Genomic DNA, 17,500 nt, shown 5'->3' with positions numbered 1-17,500 from the left:
CAAACACACACAATACACACACACAATAGACACACACAATACACACACAATACAAACACACACATACACACACACACACACAGATAGAATCACACAGAATCTGCTGGGGAGCCAATGAGGAGAGGGAACAGGTGAGAGGGGGGAGGATCAGGAGGGCGGGGACAGAAACAGGTGAGAGGGGGGAGGATCAGGAGGGCGGGGACAGAAACAGGTGAGACGGGGGAGGATCTGAAATACTAAAGGAATAATAATAACATAATAAAGGTCAGGTGGACGTCCAGCTGCAGCGTTTACTGACCCCGCCCTCTTCTGCAGGGATGAGCACCGTCCACGAGGTGATCGTCGCCCGGCACGCCGGCATGCGCTGCTTCGCTCTGTCTCTGATCAGCAACCGGGCCGTGATGGACTACGACAGCCAGGAGAGGGCGAACCACGAGGAGGTTCTGGAGACGGGCCGGCAGCGGGCCGAGCAGCTGGAGCGCCTGGTGTCCACGATGGTCGCTCGTCTGGAGCACGACGACGACACGCTCTGAACACACCGCTCGGGCGGAGTCTGAGGAGGCGGAGTCTATTGATGAGGCGGAGTCTGAGGAGGCGGAGTCTGGTCGGTCGTGTCGGTCCAATGAACCAGTTTCATGTTAAAAACATGTGACTTTACAGGCGGAGCCGGTTTTATGCTCCATCAGCTGATTTTGAGTTGTACAGATGATTTTAAACTCCTGCAGAGTTCTTGCAGAGACGTCATCATGCTGTAACTTCTGAATATTTATTGATCCACATTCCCTCAGATTGATCAATAACCACCAGGTCTGCTCCTCTTTTATCACAGAAGACGTCCTCATTCAATAATGATTAACTTGAAATAAATTGCTGATACAGAAGATGTAAAATATTATTTAAAGGTGTATTTAAGTTTTATTTGTCTGGATGATGTGTGGTGTCTTCTGTCCTGCGTCCCCAGAAGACTAGGATCTGATCAAATGTCTCATCACTGTTAACAGACATTCTGCACTGTCCAAACTTTCACAATAAAAGCCTTCAAACACTGTGTGTGTGTGTTGCATTTGAACATCTGAGTGTCCACAGCTGTCCCTGAGTGTCCACAGCTGTCTCTGTGAGAAAGAGGACAGCTGATATTCTCTCTATAACCTTATCAGCGTGTTCCCGTCTGCTCGGTTTCCTCTTTCTCACCAAAATATTCCTCCACTCAGAGGAAAACAGTTTCTACGACGCTCCGGCAGCGCTGAGATGGACGTACAAGGACATGAGAACTCTATGAGTTGTGTTCTGTCTGCAGGTCTCGGTCTAGTCTCGGTCTGGTTAAATGTTCCAGTGTCGAACTACATCAGCAGTGAAGCAGGGTTTAGTTGATTTAATTTTTGTGGTTGATAATTTTAGTAATTATAATTACTGAAGCGTGAAGGAGGAAAAGACTCGGTGTTCACTGGATCTGAAAAAGAAGAATGAATACGTTTCCTGTTTTGTTGTAATTTTCCATCAAAAACACCTGAAAGAATAAAAACGAAATTCAAAAAAAGACTGCAGCTCCTTTTCAGTCGCTTTTAATTCAGATGAAAACAGAACGAAGGAGAGTCGGAGGAACACAAGTAGGAACACCTCAGTTAATAACACGTCCTCTAACTTCCTGTTGGATTTCAGAGTAAAAGTCCTTCCTGTGAGAAGATGTCCAGCTGCCTGTTCCTTTAAAAACAAATTTATTTTACTGAAGTTGACGTTAAAACATTAAAACGTGAACCTGAGAGCTGCTTCAGATCTGAAAGGAAACATTCAGGGAACGTTGTGCTTCGACAGTTTCAGAGAAGACGTAAGGCTCAAGTGGGGGGGGGGCAGGTGTGTGTGTGTGTGTGTGTGTGTGTGTGTGTGTGTGTGTGTGTGTGTGTGTGTGTGTGTGTGTGTGTGTGTGTGTGTGTGTCGGGAAGCTGCAGGTTCTGTTCTGACTTGTTTTTGGACTTTTAGCTGATGAAGAGTCTCTGATAAACTTTGAATGAAATTTAATTTAATTTCACTTTTGGATTATTTCAAGACAATAATTTAAAAACCTGTTTCTAAAAAGTGATGCTGATTAAAATGGAATAAAAACACAATGTGATGATTGTAAATCATTTGCTGCCATCAAATGCAAAATGAGCAGATATTTTTCATAAAACAATAAAACTTCTCAGTTTCAACATGTGATTTGTTGTCTTTGGTCTATTTTCTATTAAATATGAGTTTCATGATATAAAAATCATCACATTCTGGTTTTATTTACATTTCACGCAGCATCACGACTGTTTCTCAACGTGGTTGTAAAACCAGAAGCTCCATGTTGAGACGGATTGGATGAGTTTGCATAGTCGAATATGCAGTGACGAAGTCTGTGAGCAGCTGCCTCTAATTGGCTGTTAAATGGCCTCTGATTGGCTGTTGGATGGCCTCTGATTGGCTGTTGGATGGCCTCTGATTGGCTGTTGGATGGCCTCTGATTGGCTGTTGGATGTGTCTCAGCTGTAGGTGTGGATGATGCGGTGCCTCTTCAGGTGGTGCATCAGGATGAAGGTCTTACCGCACTGCGAGCAGCTGTACGGCCGCTCTCCGCTGTGGGTGCGCTGATGGACCCTCAGGCTGCTCTGCTGCGTGAACCTTTTCCCGCACTGAGCGCAGCCGTACGGCTTCTCTCCGGTGTGCGTGCGGTGGTGGATGCTGAGGTGGGACGAACACTGGAAGCTCTTTCCGCACACGGCGCACCAAAAGGCTCTTTTCCTCTTGTGGCTCTGCTGGTGCAGCTTGAACTGGTGCAGGCGGCTGAAGCTCTTCCCGCAGTGCGAGCAGGCGAAGCCCCGCGCCGTGCCGGAGAGCGGTCTGTGGGGGGGGGGGAAGCTGCCAGGGCTGAAGGCGTTGTGGGACTGAGGTCCACCTGGTTTCTCTCCAGCTTCCCTCTCGGGGTCCGCCGGCCTCAGGTGGGCGCCCTGCGAGGTGTTCCTCAGGTAAACCTGCTCCTTCTGCTTGTCGGCCGGCGGTCGCGCCAGAAAAGCGGACGACTGCGCGACGTCGCTGCCGTAGATCCCGTTGCAGAGCCGCTGACCCGCCGGCGGCTGGACGCTCGCTGCCCTGCCGGAGGTCTCCGAGTGGTCCGGGAACGTGTCGGAGTACTCGTCCACGACGCTGGAGAAGTCCGGAAAACCTGCGTCGATGTCGTTACCTTCGATGATGGCCGACCACAGCTGGGTGTCTCTTTCGTCCAGAGAGAACTCGACGGCCAGCTGAGGCTGCTTCCCGCCGCCGTGCTGACACCCGTCCGGCCGGAACGCCGGCCGCTCCTCCTCCTTCTCCGTCTTCACGGTGAACTGAAGCCCACCGATGTCCACCGCGTGCGGACCAGAAGTGTACGAGGCACCGAACTCCGAGATCTTCCGCCGGGTCGCCTCTGAATGGGTCGCCTGCTGGTCCACTTCAAACTGCCGGTTCTCTGGAGCGCCGGCAGCGTTGTGGTACTGGACAGCAGAACCTGCAGGAGGCGGTTTAAAGACTGTAAGAACCGTCATGATAGAGATCCGAATCTTAAACAGAAGCCAGAGACTCACCGATCGGTCCGGAAGAGTCTCGGATCCACAGCGCCTCGTCTGGACTCTCTTCTTTTATCGTGAAGGAAACTGCAGCATCGTCGATCTCAGGGAACTAAAGATGGACAGGATGGACTCATTATTTTGACCATTAGGGGGAGGGGCCGACCGACCGACCGACCGACCGACCGGGGTCACACCGACTCACCCCCCCTCCCCCCTCCGTACATTAGACATACAGACCTTCACAGCAGCGGTGGGAGGACAGCTGCTCCCCGCCCCCCCCCCTCCTCGGTCCATGTAGTTCTCTGGAGGACAAAACACTTTCAGTCAGTCATGTTTCTCTTTTTTTTTTAATGATTGACAGTTCGACTCTGATCGATGTGATTGATCGCCTCACCGACGCCGCGCTGCAGCTGCGCAGTCTTGCTCTCCAGCAGCAGCAGCTTCCGCCTCAGCAGCTCGTTCTCGGTCTGTTTTCGAGAGATTTCCAGATGCAGGACGGCGCATTTATCATCCACCAGCTTGGAGATCTCCGCCACCGCCGCCTTCAGCAGCACCTCCATGATGGAGGACAGCTGGCTCTGGAAGGGGATGCAGGTCGCCATGTTGGTTCTTTCGCAGTGGAGCACGGCGCAGTGTGGGCAGCAGGTCCTTCACACGATGGTCTCGGGGTCGGACAGGAGCTGTGAACGGAACCGAGGCGCCGCCAGCCTTCTCATCCCGGTGGCGGTTCGAGCTAGCACGAACCTCTCTTCCGTGTAGCAGCGGCTTCTACCGTAAACACGCGACGAGACGCGCAGCGGAATAACCGGAACACGGACACCTTCATGATTCATGTTCAACTGCAGGTGACTCACCTTCACTCCGACACCTGCCAGCCAGAAGTCAAACCAACACCTTCAGAGTACTTTTATCCCTGAGTTCTGTCTGGCAGGAATGATTAAAACACAAACAGGAGACCTGCTTCTCTGTGGTCATCATCTCTGTTTACATTTTATAACCACGTCCATAAAAATACAGTTTAAAACCACAAACTGACTGAAGCCAGCTGCAGAACACGTCTGTAAAACCATAGAAGATATTTCACATCAATAATTATTTACTTACACTGATATCAACATTAAAAAAAAAAACACATTTACACTCATTTGAAATTAGAAAAAGAAGAAAGTCCGATTTTATTTTCAACATGTGTCATCGAACCTCCTGAACATGATAACTGAGCTCCAGATGTGTTTCATTATTGATCTGTGATCATGATATAATCAGCTGGATTAAAGTCGACTGGAAACTTTCATTAGAGCAGAAAAAGGCAAAAACAGGTTCGACTGAAATCGACGGCACTCAGTCTGTTAAAGGCTTTTAATCTGCAGATGGACCTTTAACTCTCGGTCCTTTAACTCTCGGTCCTTTAACTCCTCTTCGAACCTGCTCTGTTCATGCAGGAACAACTTGACATGGAGCTGTGAGGGACAGAATCCAGTCTGCTGTCTGAGGACACTGCTGTCCATCTGTCATCAGTAAAGACAACATGTCTCTTCCAAAGTTTGGTCCAAAAGATGGACGTCTGTCTGATATTAAGACAGTGAGGACGCTGGGCAGGAAAAACATGGAGCCCTCCGTGTTCTACAGGAGCTAAAAGATGAAGTTTCAGGATCCTCCCACATCTCTCAAAGGTCACACCGAGGTGCTCTCTCAGAGGTCAAAGGTCACACTGAGGTTCTCTCTCAGAGGTCGAAGGTCACACCGAGGTGCTCTCTCAGAGGTCAAAGGTTACAACGAGGTGCTCTCTCAGAGGTCAAAGGTCACAACGAGGTGCTCTCACACTGGTGCCTCTGAAACAAGTGAAAGTGGTCAAAGTTCTGTCCACAGCTGGAGCAGATGAAGCTGTTCTGTCTGCTGCAGGCGTCCTCCATGTTGTATTCAAAGCCCCCCCCCTCCTGCGTTCCGTCACTCACATCCTCTTCAGGAGTTCGAAGAGGATCCTGAGGCTCAGAGACCAGACGTCTATCAGAGGTGGTCGGGCCTCCCAGGACGCAAAACTGCTGACTGGGCATCAGTTCCTTCTGCTGCACAAAAGGCAGCGTTCTGATTGGTGGGGAGTATCCCGGCTGGTCGCTCCGACCCGGGTGGTCGTGATACTTGACATCTTGTAACAGAACACACACAGTTTTTTCGGAGGTCTCAGCGCTCGTTTGTCCTCCACATGTCCACAGCTGTCTCCAGTCGGTGCCGTGTGGTCCTCCCGGACTCTCAGTCGGGAAATCGTCCCCGTTGGGCTCCAGCTTCACCACCACTGCCCCACCCCCACCTGATACCGGTTCCTCTGCAGCTGACAGGCTGTTCTCCGGTTCCACCAGGTTCTCCAACAGGTGATGATCAGGAAGTGTAAACATCAGGTGAGGCGCCTCCAGCAGGTCCGAGTTCTCCCCTTAAAGAAAAAGAAACAGGGATGAAGGAGAGGATGAGCTGCTGGTTCTGGTTCTGAACTGTGTTCTGTGTATATTTTGGTTCTGGTGTGTATTTGGTTCTGGTGGGCCGTCCCTCACCGTCTCTGTGCGTCCTCATGTGTCCCTTCAGGCTGCTCTTCTGGTTGAAGCACCTCCCACAGATGTGGCAGCCGTACGGTTTCTCCCCGGTGTGAATCCGTAGGTGTCGTTCGAGGTGTCCGGCCCGTTCGAAGATCTTCCCGCAGTACGAGCAGACAAAGCTTTTCTTTGGTCGGATCACCTGGAAGGACCGGCTCCTCCTGTGTGGGTGGGGACTGATGGAGGCCTCGGCCACGCCCTCTGAGGCCGCATCACTCGACATCATCAGAGCGTCTGAGGGTCCGAAGGCTGTCTGAGAGATCAGGCTGTTCTTCAGCTGGCTGTAGGGTTTCCCTGGGAAGGAGAAGGAGCAGTAGGAGGGGGCAGGAGGAAGAGGAGGAAGAGGAGGAGGAGGAGAAGGAGGAGGAGGCCGGACTAACGGATCTGTCTCAGGGAAGGAGGGGATGCTCTGCTGGGAGGTTTTCTGTAACCTGGACATCCACAGCTGGCTGTCTCTCTCAAACCCTCCGATGTTCTCGTCTGCTGCGTCCTCCTCTGCAGGCTCCGGTTTCACCTGGACAGGTGTGGAGAGGCTGTCGTCGTTCTTCAGCCGGCCCTCCTGGTTCTTCATGTCCTCACAGAGACTCACCTCAGGAAGATGCTTCTCTTCCTCCGCCTGGATCTCAGCGAGGCTCGACTTTAAACCTGTTTTAACACAAAGAAGAAGATCAGAGGAGTCGCATGACTGAACCTTCAACCTCCAAACATCTGAATATTCAATCCTCCAAACATCTGAATCATAACTCCTCCAAACATCTGAATATTCAATCCTCCAAACATCTGAATATTCAATCCTCCAAACATCTAAATATTCAACCCTCCAAACATCTGAATCATAACTCCATAACCTGACAGTGTGAAACCATTTTCTTTGTTCCCTCCACAGATCTTCTGCTGACTTTGTGAATGTTTCAGACCTCCAGCTGTGAAGTGAACCAACCCACCACAGACCACCACAGGACACACAGGCAGCACTGCATTACAAACAGTCGTGATTCTGGAGTGAAAATCGCAGCTTGGGCTCAGGAACACTTGGCTGCAAGCGGGTGTGTTGACGATTTCCAGAGTTAATTTCACTCCGCCGTCAGGATGGAAACCAGCAGCTCAGATGAAACAGTTACTCACATCTCCGGTGGATCTTGGTGTGCTCCTTCAGGCTGCAGTTCTGGTTGAAGCGCCTCCCACAGATCTCGCAGCGATACGGTTTCTCTCCGGTGTGAATCCTCTTGTGTCTCTCCAGGTGTCCAGCGCGTTCGAAACATTTTCCGCAGTACGGACAGATGAAGCCTTTCTTAAACATCAGCCTCTTCACAGTCCTCCTCCTCACCGTGCTGTACAGGTTCCTGTACTGGCTGTAACCCAGCAGCCCGCGGCCCAACGAGCTGCCGCCGTCCACAGATGACCCGGCGAGACCCGGCAGGTTCTGTCCCAGAGGTACGTAGTCCGAGCTGCTGCAGTCTATCTGGTTCTGGGTGGTCGCTGTCCACCGGCCGGCCTCGTACGCAGCGCAGTCAGGAGGTCCTCCTCCCTCCTCCACAGGTTCACTTTTCACCTGCAGCTCAGGTACAGGCAGAAAGCTGTGGTCATCATCCGCACGCACCTGTCCAGATAGGCTCCACCCATCCCCAGCATCACTCTGAGTCTCTGTGGAAACACAACATCAGTATCACTGTGGAAACACAACATTATTCTGAATCTCTATGGAAACACAACATCGGCATCTCTTTTGTGCTTTTTAACTGAACAGCTGATCCAACAGTGAGACCGATAACTGATCAGGACATCAGGTGGATCAATAACTGTTGATGAAGTGTTGAAGGAATGTTTGATTATTAATGTTGAATAAACGAGGAAACAGCTGAGCTGATTTAAGAAGAAGTTCAAACTTTATGAACATTATTATTATTATTATATCTGTAGCGATGACTTTGAAGGAATTTGATTCTGATAGAGGACAAAGTTGTTACCATGACAACAGATGATGCTTCACAACAGCTCTGTCCACATGTGTAGTGGCAGGGAAGTTGACCTTTGACCTTTGGAATATATAACGTCATTGTTTTATCCTGTTGGACATTTATCATAATTTTAGTTTGAATTCTGGAGTTACGAGGTTATGGTGACCTTTGACCTTCAATCATTTTGTCCCAAATTGATCACAGAAGTTATTGATAGCGATGACTTACAGTATCGATCAGTGATCAACTGTAGAGAACCGCTCACCGGGCCGGTCGGGGGGTCTCCGGGTCCCCTCACCGGGCCGGTCGGGTCTCCGGTTCCCTCACCGGGTCTCCGGGTCCCCTCACCAGGCCGGTCGGGGGGTCTCCGGGTCCCCTCACCGGGTCTCTGGGTCCACTCACCGGGTCTCCGGGTCCCCTCACCGGGCCGGTCGGGTCTCCGGGTCCCCTCACCGGGTCTCCGGGTCCACTCACCAGGTCTTTGGGTCCCCTCACCGGGCCGGTCGGGGGGTCTCCGGGTCCCTTCACCGGGTCTCTGGGTCCCCTCACCGGGCCGGTCGGGGGGTCTCCGGGTCCACTCACCGGGTCTCTGGGTCCCCTCACCGGGCCGGTCGGGGGGTCTCCGGGTCCCCTCACCGGGTCTCTGGGTCCACTCACTGGGCCGGTCGGGGGGTCTCCGGGTCCCCTCACCGGGTCTCTGGGTCCACTCACCAGGTCTCTGGGTCCCCTCACTGGGCCGGTCGGGGGGTCTCTGGGTCCACTCACCGGGTCTCTGGGTCCCGTCCTTTTGCTGTGCGGCTCTCAGCTCTCCGTGAAGCAGCTCGATGCTGCTCTTCAGCTGCCGGATGTCGTCTTCCCGCCGGCGGACCTCCAGCCGCAGCAGCACCATGTCCTCCTCCACCACCGAGGCGATCTGCGCCGCCGCCGCCGCGGACAAGGCGTCCACCACGGAGACGATCCGAGCCCGCAGGGAGCCGCTGCTCAGCATGACGGCACAGCACCGGGAGCCCAACTTCAACTCAACGGGAGCGAGGCTGCAGGTCGGCGGGGCGCGTTAGGAGAGGCGGGCCGGTACCGGAGACATTTACCCGTTTTAACGGCTGCCGCTTCCAGCTGGCGGAAGATTATTGGTACAAACACATCAACACAGGCTGCGCTCTCCGGAAGTGACGACACAGATACCGTAAAGACGGGGAGACAGGCGCAGCGCAGAAAGTGACGCACCTCCGGTTTAATTTAAAAAAAAAAAAAAATCAATCAAACCAATTAAAGCACGCCATTATTTTAACACGTGACCCAGCAGCGCGTGTAAATTCATTCGAGATTTATTTGTATAAACTACATTCAATATTTAAAGTGATCGGTGATTGACAGCTGTCAACTTATTAAAAGATTCAAAGTTTAAACACAACGAAGGTTCAACTTTTATCTGTTTGATGGACAGTTTCACTTCCTGTATCAGTCTGAACAGACCTCAGTTTATTGATCTGTTTAAAAATATCACAGTTCAGACAACAGAAGAGAAAAATCACAAAACTCCTGAAAACTGAGATTCTCAGAGTCGACCTGCAGGAGGTTCTCCTGCTGGATCTCCTGGAGGATCTCCTGCTGGATTTCCTGGGTGTCTACCTGCCCTGCAGGTGGATCTCCTGCTGGATCTCCTGGAGGATCTCCTGCTGGATTTCCTGGGTGTCTACCTGCCCTGCAGGTGGATCTCCTGCTGGTTCTCCTGCTGGTTCTCCTGCTGGTTCTCCTGCTGGATCTCCTGCTGGATCTCCTGGGTGTCTACCTGCCCTGCAGGTGGATCTCCTGCTGGATCTCCTGCTGGATCTCCTGGATGTCTACCTGTCCTGCAGGTGGATCTCCTGCTGGTTCTCCTGGAGGATCTCCTGGAGGTTCTCCTGCTGGATCTCCTGCTGGATCTCCTGCTAGATCTCCTGCTGGATCTCCTGGGTGTCTACCTGCCCTGCAGGTGGATCTCCTGCTGGTTCTCCTGGAGGATCTCCTGGAGGATCTCCTGGAGGTTCTCCTGGAGGATCTCCTGCTGGATTTCCTGGGTGTCTACCTGCCCTGCAGGTGGATCTCCTGCTGGTTCTCCTGCTGGATCTCCTGCTGGATCTCCTGGGTGTCTACCTGCCCTGCAGGTGGATCTCCTGGTGGATTCTCAGGTTGCCCAGCACGGTGAAGCTCCGCCCACACTGCCGGCAGCTGAAAGGCTTCAGGCCGCTGTGGAAGCGCTCGTGTCTCAGACAGTTGTCCTGCCTGGAGAACATCTTGCCACAGATGCTGCAGCTGAACGGCCGTTCCCCCGTGTGCACGCTCTGGTGTGTCTTCAGACGCGTCTTCTGGGTGAACGACTTGCCGCACTCGAGGCACCTGAAGGGTTTGAGCGGTTGGTGGGAGGAGTTGTTGTCGTCCAGCCGGGGGAAACCTCTCTGATTGGCTCTCCACATGTTCACCTGTCTCTTGGTTCTCCAGGTGTTCCTGTTGTGAACGTGATCTTCAGAGTTTGACCCCGGCGTTCCCGCTGCGGATTCCTGGGCAGGAGGCGGGGCTTGTGAAGGTCCGGCCCCCTGATTGTCTAAAGCATGGGAGAACTGTGTCAGCGGGTCACCATGAACCGACTGTGAGGAACGTTCTCCACACTCAGAGAGGATCTGAGGCTCCGCCTTCACTGGAACACCTGAACAGTCCTCCGAAGAACTGAAGGAACATTCTGTGTTCCTGTCAGCAGAACGTTCTGCAGCACGTGAGGATAGAACCTGCAGCGAAACGGAGTGACCTGCAGGAGCCGACCACATCGAGTCCTCTACTTCCAGGTCTGCTGTTTCCACAGCGACGGGTCCATCAGCTGGCTCCTCCTTCACCTCTGGCCCGATGTTCTCGTCGGTTCCTTGGTGAAGCTCACACACAGAACCAGCAGGGTTTGGTTCTGGATATACTGGACCCGTTTCCTGATCCACTTCATCTACAACACAAAGACACACAAACATGCTCTCATGAATCCAGAACCTGAAGTGGAACGTTCACACCGGAGGTTCTGTCTGGAGCGGTCCATCTGTGGAGGAACAATCTCTAAGAACAATAATAATAATAACAATAATACGTCAAATGAGTGTTTCATATTTGAGCCGAATTGAAGCGGAGACTCCAGCTCGATCAACATGAGAACTTTCACTCTATGAAGCAGAAAACTGAAGTTTAACAAATCAACTCTGAATCGGAGACTTTCTGAATGAAGTTCGCTGTGACGTCCAGAGCTCACCAGCTGTTCCTTACCGGTCCGGGACACCTGTTTCCCGCCGATGGTCTGCTCCTGCTGGTCCCGTGTGGCTCGGTTCGTGGCAGTTTGTTGGGCTCGGCAGAGTTCCGCCTCCATCATCTTCAGGGTGGTCCGGAGGTGCAGGATCTCTCCGTCCCGGCGGCTCACCTCCCGGCGCAGAGCCGCGCTCCCGCCCTCCACCAGCGTCGTTATTTCCGCCACCGCGGCTCTCGACAACACGTCCATGATGGCGGCGAGCTGCCCCGCAAACGACGACGGGAACGACATCCTGCCGGGATCAGGGTCGGGAGGACAGAGACGAGGACCGCAACTACAGGCTGCTCCCAGCTGCTTCGGTTTGTTTACTTCCGGGAAAGGTAGAAGGCGGATGTGACGCAGACGGCGGAGGACGTAAAACTTGAGACGTGGATAGCCAGAAAGAAAATAAAAACAAACAGATCCATAAAGAGAGAAGAGAGTTTAGTTTAGTAGTGAGTTTATTTGAGTTACTAGTGAGTTTAGTTTAGTTATTACTTTAGAATTAGGGTTAGATTAGGGTTAGGTAAAAAATATTTAGTTTATGTTTGGATTGTTTCAATCAGGTTTAGTTTAGATTAGTTTAAATTAGATTAAGGTTAGGTTAGGTTAGGTTAGGTTTATTTTAAATTAGGTTAAATTTAGGTTAGGTTTAGTTTACATTACTTGTCTGCCCTCAATAAAGTTTCTTTTTATCATAAATAAAATTAAATTATCTTTATTTTGTCTTGAAACTTGTTTCAATAAAGTTTCAATAAATAAAACTGAGTTGAAATAAAAGGACAGACTCCATCTTTAAAACATGTTTTATTCACACAATCCAAACAGCTGTGACTCGTCCAGACATCATTTTCACCAGAAATCCTTCATCATCATCATCGAACCACCGTTTCTTTCTACACTTTATATACAAACTGCTCAGAAAGTCGTCCTGTTTTACAGACCAGCTCCTCCACGCGTTCCTCATCTTCACCTTCACTCTTTATTCTCACTTGTATTTCATTATTTAACTTCATATCAGACAGAACAGTCCCAGATGTTCCAGATGTTGTTGCTGCAGAACGATGCAGTCGTTGCAGCCTCCTCTTCCTCTTCCTCCTCTTCCTCCTTCTGTCCTCTGTCTAATGAAGGAAATACAACTCTTCCTCTTACAATCCTTCAGAAACATCATGAAGTCCCGACTGACAACTTCATGTCTCTGCTGCACAGATGAAGACGTCACTTCCCCGATCCTTCCAACTCTCCTTCTCGAGCTCTCTCTTTTTCTCGCCTCATGGTTGCTATGGCAACGGCCTCATCAAAACACATGCTGAGGGGACTGTTCCTGCTCGGGGCGCCTTCGTCCCTCCTCCTCTCCCTGAGTGTCCATCTGTCTTCGTCGTCTTCGTCTTTCTGTTGTCCTGCAAAGACTCTGTCCGCTTCTGTCAGGACCTTCAGCATCTCTCTGTCTCCGTCTCTGTCTCCGTCTCTGTCTCTGTCTCTGTCTCTCTGCTGTCGGAGACTCATGGCGGTGAGTTTACAGTGTTGTGGTTTCGGCGGGACGACGGGCACCGCTTTAACTTGGTAAACCTTCGGCTGCTTGGAGACAACCAGCGTCCGTCCAACACCTGCTGTCTCACTCGTCCTCGTGTCCTGGGGGTCCGATTGGACCGGTTCTGGTTGTGGATCATCCATCGGTGGAGTTCTGCTCTCTTCTGTCTCTGTCGTTGTTTTTTTTAACTCATGTCTTGTTGATGAATATGTCTCCTCGTCCTCCTCGTCTCGCTGTGCCTCTGAGTCTGTGTTCTGTTCTTCAGTGTCCTCCAGAGTTCTAACATCTGTCTCGTTTGTCTGTCCTTCGTCTTCCATCCTTGTCTCTCCTGAAACTGTCTGCTCTTCCTCTTCTTCATCGTCAGCAGCACTTGTCCTCTCAGACGGCTCATCCTCCTCGTCCTCGATCACTTCACAGATGACGTCCTCCAGTTCGTCCCAGATGTCCGTCCTGAGGACGTCCCGGTCCGTCTCTCTGCTCTGTGTCCTGTAAGTCTCTGAGGGTTCTCTCCACATCTTCTCATGGCTTTCTACGTCCACAACAAACTGTGGACACGTATCCTCTGTGTCCTCCACGAGACAGCTCCTCTGTGTGGACGTTACAGAAAAGTCTCTGTCTACCGCAACATCAACAGGTTCTTCATCATGATGAGAGTCAGTGGGAGGAGTTTCAGCCTCCTCTTCCTCCTCCTTGACTTTCATCCTCGTCTTCATGTCTTCATCTTCATCATGTCTGCTCAGCAAGGAGGACGCTGCACAGGAGATAGACGGTGAGGTGACGCTGGGCGGTTCCTCTGCCGCTGTGGGACGTCCTCTGTCCTCTCTTTCCTCTCTGTCCTCTCTGTCCTCTCTTTCTTTTCTTTCCTCTCCGTCCTCTCTGTCCTCTCCGTCCTCTCCGTCCTCTGCTGCAGGACGTCCTCTGTCCTCTCTGTCCTCTCCGTCGTCTCTTTCCTCTCTTTCCTGTCTTTCCTCTCTTTCCTCTCCGTCCTCTTTGTCCTCTCCGTCCTCTCTTTCCTCTCTGTCTTCTCTGTCCTCTCTGTCCTCTCTGTCCTGTTCATCCTTTCCATCCTCTCCGTCTTCTCTGTCCTCTGCTGCAGGACGTCCTCTGTCCTCTCCGTCCTCTCTGTCCTCTGCTGCAGGATATCCTATGTCCTCTCTGTCCTCTCCGTCCTCTCTGTTCTCTGCTGCAGGACGTCCTCTGTCCTCTCCATCCTCTCTGTCCTCTGCTGCAGGACGTCCTCTGTCCTCTTTGTCCTGTGAATCAGCTTTAAACCCGCTCAGAGACTCCATAAAGAAATCTGAAGGAAGACTTTTATAAAACATGTTCTCATCTTCCTCACTGCTGTAATCGTCATCATCACTGTCGTCCCCGGCAACCTCCTCTTCAGAGCCACCCCCCCCCGGTCCGTGGACAGGTGAGGTCATGTAGGGCAGGCTCAGGGACTTTGTGTGTCGTCTGTGTGCGTCGAACTCGCTCGGACTCTCACGGCGTGTCTCAGACTGCAGGTGTGTCTGCACCTGTGCAGGATGATGGGGGGGCGGAGCTTGTTCCATGATTTCATACTCGTCATCTGAGTGACCGGGAGGTTCAACAGAGAACTCGTTCACCTGACAGGTCAGAAAAGACAGGAAGTGAACAGTTGTGCAGACGTGATGATGTCACTGCAGCTCTGTAACGACCATACGCACCTGATAGGGGGCGCTGCAGTCCAGGTGGTCCAGGTGGTCCAGGAAGTCAAAGTTATCTTGAACGTAGCCTGACAGCTCCGTGTCGGTTCCCTCCAGCTCGGTCGAGTTGAGGACGTCAGCAGTGTCCGACACGCCGTCATCTCCACACTGAGTCAGCGCTGGCTGAAGGTCAGCAGGCTCCACCCCTTTCATATCTGTCAGGAAACATCAGGTGAGCTCAGGGAAGAAAATATTAAATCTGCTTTGTATCTCAACAACAGAGATCGAACATCTTTATTTAGGTTTTCAGCTGATTGGTCGGAGCGGCGGAGCGATCCGACCAATCAGCTGCTCAGAGAACACGATTGTGTCGCAGTGATGAGAGGCGGAGCTTAAAGAAGGAGTGAACCAATGAAATCATACCCATGTATTCACTGGCGTCATCAGTGTCTGCAGCATCTTCATTGTGGTCTTCCTCTCTGGACACACCTCCACCCCCCCCCACCGGCTCCACCTTCCATCTACAACCTCCTCTCACCTCCCCCTCTCCTCCCTCCTCCTCCTCTCCTCCATCTTCCTCCTCACCAGCACCACCTGCTGCCTCCATCTTCTCTTCTTCCTCAACCTTTCTGCCTTTTTCCTCCTTCCTCTCCATTCCTCTGTTCCCCTTCTCTCCTCTGTCCTCCACCCTGTCTCCTCCTTTCTCCACCCTGTCTCCTCCGTCCTTGCCCTCCACCCTGTCTCCTCTTTCCTCCGCCCTGTCTCCTCCATCCCTGCCCTCCACCCTGTCTCCTCTTTCCTCCGCCCTGTCTCCTCCATCCCTGCCCTCCACCCTGTCTCCTCTGTCCTCCACCCTGTCTCCTCCGTCCTTATCTCTGCTGCGGTGGATGACCCTGTTGGCCCCGCCCCCTTGCAGTACCCCCAGTGCGAGGCTGGAGGTGATGTGCAGTGGCACCGTGACCATGGTGGGTCCTGTGATGTGCATGGCTGCTCTCCGTCCCACTTTAGTAGAGAGTCCCGGGGATCTGGACTGCAGACCCTCGCTGCCCGCCGTCCCCGACCCGTCCGGGTCCAGAACTGTGTAGGTGCCGTGTGTCCCGGCCCCCCCGCTCACCAAACCCGTCCCCCTTCTGTAGGTCACTGCGTATTCACTGCCACCTATCGCAGCGGCAGACACTGGGAGGTCTGAGCCTGACTGGGGGGAGGGGGGTACGATGGGAGATATGTTGGTGGACGGTGGACGCTGGACGGGACGCCTGGAACCTGAAGAAGTAGCACATCAGAACCGAGTCCAGGTGAAACTGTGGATTTATATCTGAACATGTTTCAGGCATCTGTCTGATATAAAACATCTGATATAAACATGTCTGATATAAAACATCTGATATAAAACATCAGTCTGATAGAAAACATAAATTTGATATAAAACATCTGTCAAATATAAAACATCAGTCTGATATAAAACATCTGTCTGAGATAACATCTGTCCTGAGGAAAGGATTAATCTCATCGTGGGTCAGTATTAGTTTTCTGTCTCTGAAACTTTTGTTTGTTTCCTAGTAACTCTTGATCATCCACAAACTTTCTACCCAGGAGAAGAGTCCTTATAAAAACTGCTGACACCATGTTCTGAAGGTGATCCTGGACATTTCTGTTCGAGACGCTCCTCTGCGCTTTTCACGCGTCTTTGTTCAAAGATCTCATCAGCACAAACAAACTCAGTCCAACTTCTTGTCGGGATGGTGGACCATTGATTCATTGATTCATTGGTTAACTCGTTCGTTCATTCATTAATTCATTCATTCACTCACTCACTCAGTTAGTTGCCCTTTAACTAACTTCAGCTAGAGCTAACAAACGAAACAATTACAGTCTCTGCTGAGACGATTCAATTTAAACAGATCAATTAATTCTTAGTGTTCGTTCGTTCATTCATTCATCCATTCACTCATTCATTCACTCACTCATTTATTCACTCTTTCATTCACTCTTTCGTTCACTCATTGATTCACTCATTCATTCCCTCATTCACTCACTCATTCATTCACTCATTCATTCCCTCATTCATTCCCTCATTCACTCATTCATTCACTCATTTATTCACTCTTTCATTCATTCATTCACTCTTTCATTCATTCACTCATCCATTCCCTCATTTATTCACTCATTCATTCACTCATTCATTCCCTCATTCATTCATTCACTCACTCACTCATTCACTCACTCATTCCCTTATTCATTCACTCATTCATTCACTCCTTCACTCATTCACTCACTCACTCACTCATTCATTCATTCATTCATTCATTCATTCATTCATTCATTCATTCACAGGGAGGCTGTGGCTCACATCAGTCTGTAGAGTGGGTTGTACACTAATCAGAAGGTTGGTGGTTCGATCCCCAGCTCCTCCTGTCCACATGCCTAAGTGTCCTTGAGCAAGACACTGAACCCTAAGTTGCTCCTGATGGTGAACCATCAGTGTGTGAATGTTCTCCTGATGGCAGCACCTTGCATGGTGATCTGTCTCATTAGTGTGTGAATGGAAAACCATGTTAAAGAGCTTTGAGACCGAAAGGTGATAAAACTATACAAGTACAGACCATTCACCATTTACCATTTATCATTCACCATTTACCATTCACCATTTATCATTCACCATTCACCATTTACCATTCACCATTTATCATTCACCATTTACCATTTACCATTTACCATTCACCATTCACCATTTACCATTCACCATTCACCATTTACCATTCACCATTTACCATTCACAATTTATCATTCACCATTTACCATTCACCATTCACCATTTATCATTCACCATTCACCATTTACCATTCACCATTTATCATTCACCATTCACCATTTACCATTCACCATTCACCA

General features: G+C 50.9%; 3 protein-coding genes across 4 annotated transcripts in view; 1 reads left to right on the top strand and 2 right to left on the bottom strand.

The window, feature by feature from the left end:
• pnp5b (purine nucleoside phosphorylase 5b) overlaps positions 1 to 1,048 on the top strand; it is a 7,732-nt gene extending 6,684 nt beyond the window's left edge. The window contains exon 6 of the mRNA XM_069708849.1: positions 316 to 1,048. Coding sequence (XP_069564950.1) covers positions 316 to 533 — 218 coding nt within the window. The 3' untranslated portion in view covers positions 534 to 1,048. The remainder of the gene's footprint in view (positions 1 to 315) is intronic.
• A 498-nt stretch (positions 1,049 to 1,546) lies between these two features.
• LOC138626941 (uncharacterized) lies at positions 1,547 to 11,785 on the bottom strand. Its single transcript, XM_069708958.1, has 13 exons — positions 11,392 to 11,785; positions 10,250 to 11,080; positions 10,074 to 10,182; positions 9,810 to 9,962; positions 8,641 to 9,146; positions 7,280 to 7,798; positions 6,116 to 6,799; positions 5,392 to 5,997; positions 4,314 to 4,437; positions 3,964 to 4,217; positions 3,807 to 3,871; positions 3,585 to 3,678; positions 1,547 to 3,508 (listed from the first exon to the last, which is right to left on the bottom strand). The coding sequence occupies exons 1-13, from the start codon at positions 11,660 to 11,662 to the stop codon at positions 2,505 to 2,507; spliced, it is 5,220 nt and encodes a 1,739-aa protein (XP_069565059.1). The 5' UTR covers positions 11,663 to 11,785; the 3' UTR covers positions 1,547 to 2,504.
• Positions 11,786 to 12,198: 413 nt separating this feature from the next.
• Positions 12,199 to 17,500, bottom strand: part of arhgap30 (Rho GTPase activating protein 30) — a 13,044-nt gene continuing 7,742 nt past the window's right edge. The window contains exons 11-14 of one of the 2 annotated variants that reach the window (XM_069708839.1): positions 15,462 to 15,871; positions 15,032 to 15,338; positions 14,630 to 14,823; positions 12,199 to 14,548 (exon numbers count right to left, since the gene is read on the bottom strand). In XM_069708839.1, the coding sequence (XP_069564940.1) occupies positions 12,629 to 14,548; positions 14,630 to 14,823; positions 15,032 to 15,338; positions 15,462 to 15,871 (2,831 nt within the window). In that variant the 3' untranslated portion in view covers positions 12,199 to 12,628. Of the gene's footprint in view, positions 14,549 to 14,629; positions 14,824 to 15,031; positions 15,872 to 17,500 lie in introns of both variants that reach the window. The other variant, XM_069708838.1, reaches the window with a different exon arrangement.

Source organism: Brachyistius frenatus, unplaced genomic scaffold (genome assembly GCF_029030835.1).
Source record: "Brachyistius frenatus isolate BFR_SWC_R1_liver_20210118 unplaced genomic scaffold, ASM2903083v1 Contig_79, whole genome shotgun sequence".
NCBI lineage: Eukaryota > Metazoa > Chordata > Actinopteri > Embiotocidae > Brachyistius > Brachyistius frenatus.
Note: the sequence above shows the minus strand (reverse complement) of the source record. Positions and strands in the feature narration are given on the sequence as shown.

Coding starts and splice junctions, on each gene's coding strand:
- LOC138626941 (XM_069708958.1), bottom strand. CDS start 11,662: ATGTCGTTCCCGTCGTCGTTTGCGGGGCAGCTCGCCGCCATCATGGAC. Junction 5,998..6,115: donor CATGAGGACGCACAGAGACG/GTGAGGGACGGC, acceptor TTTTTCTTTAAG/GGGAGAACTCGGACCTGCTG. Junction 3,679..3,806: donor CTCCCACCGCTGCTGTGAAG/GTCTGTATGTCT, acceptor GTCCATCTTTAG/TTCCCTGAGATCGACGATGC.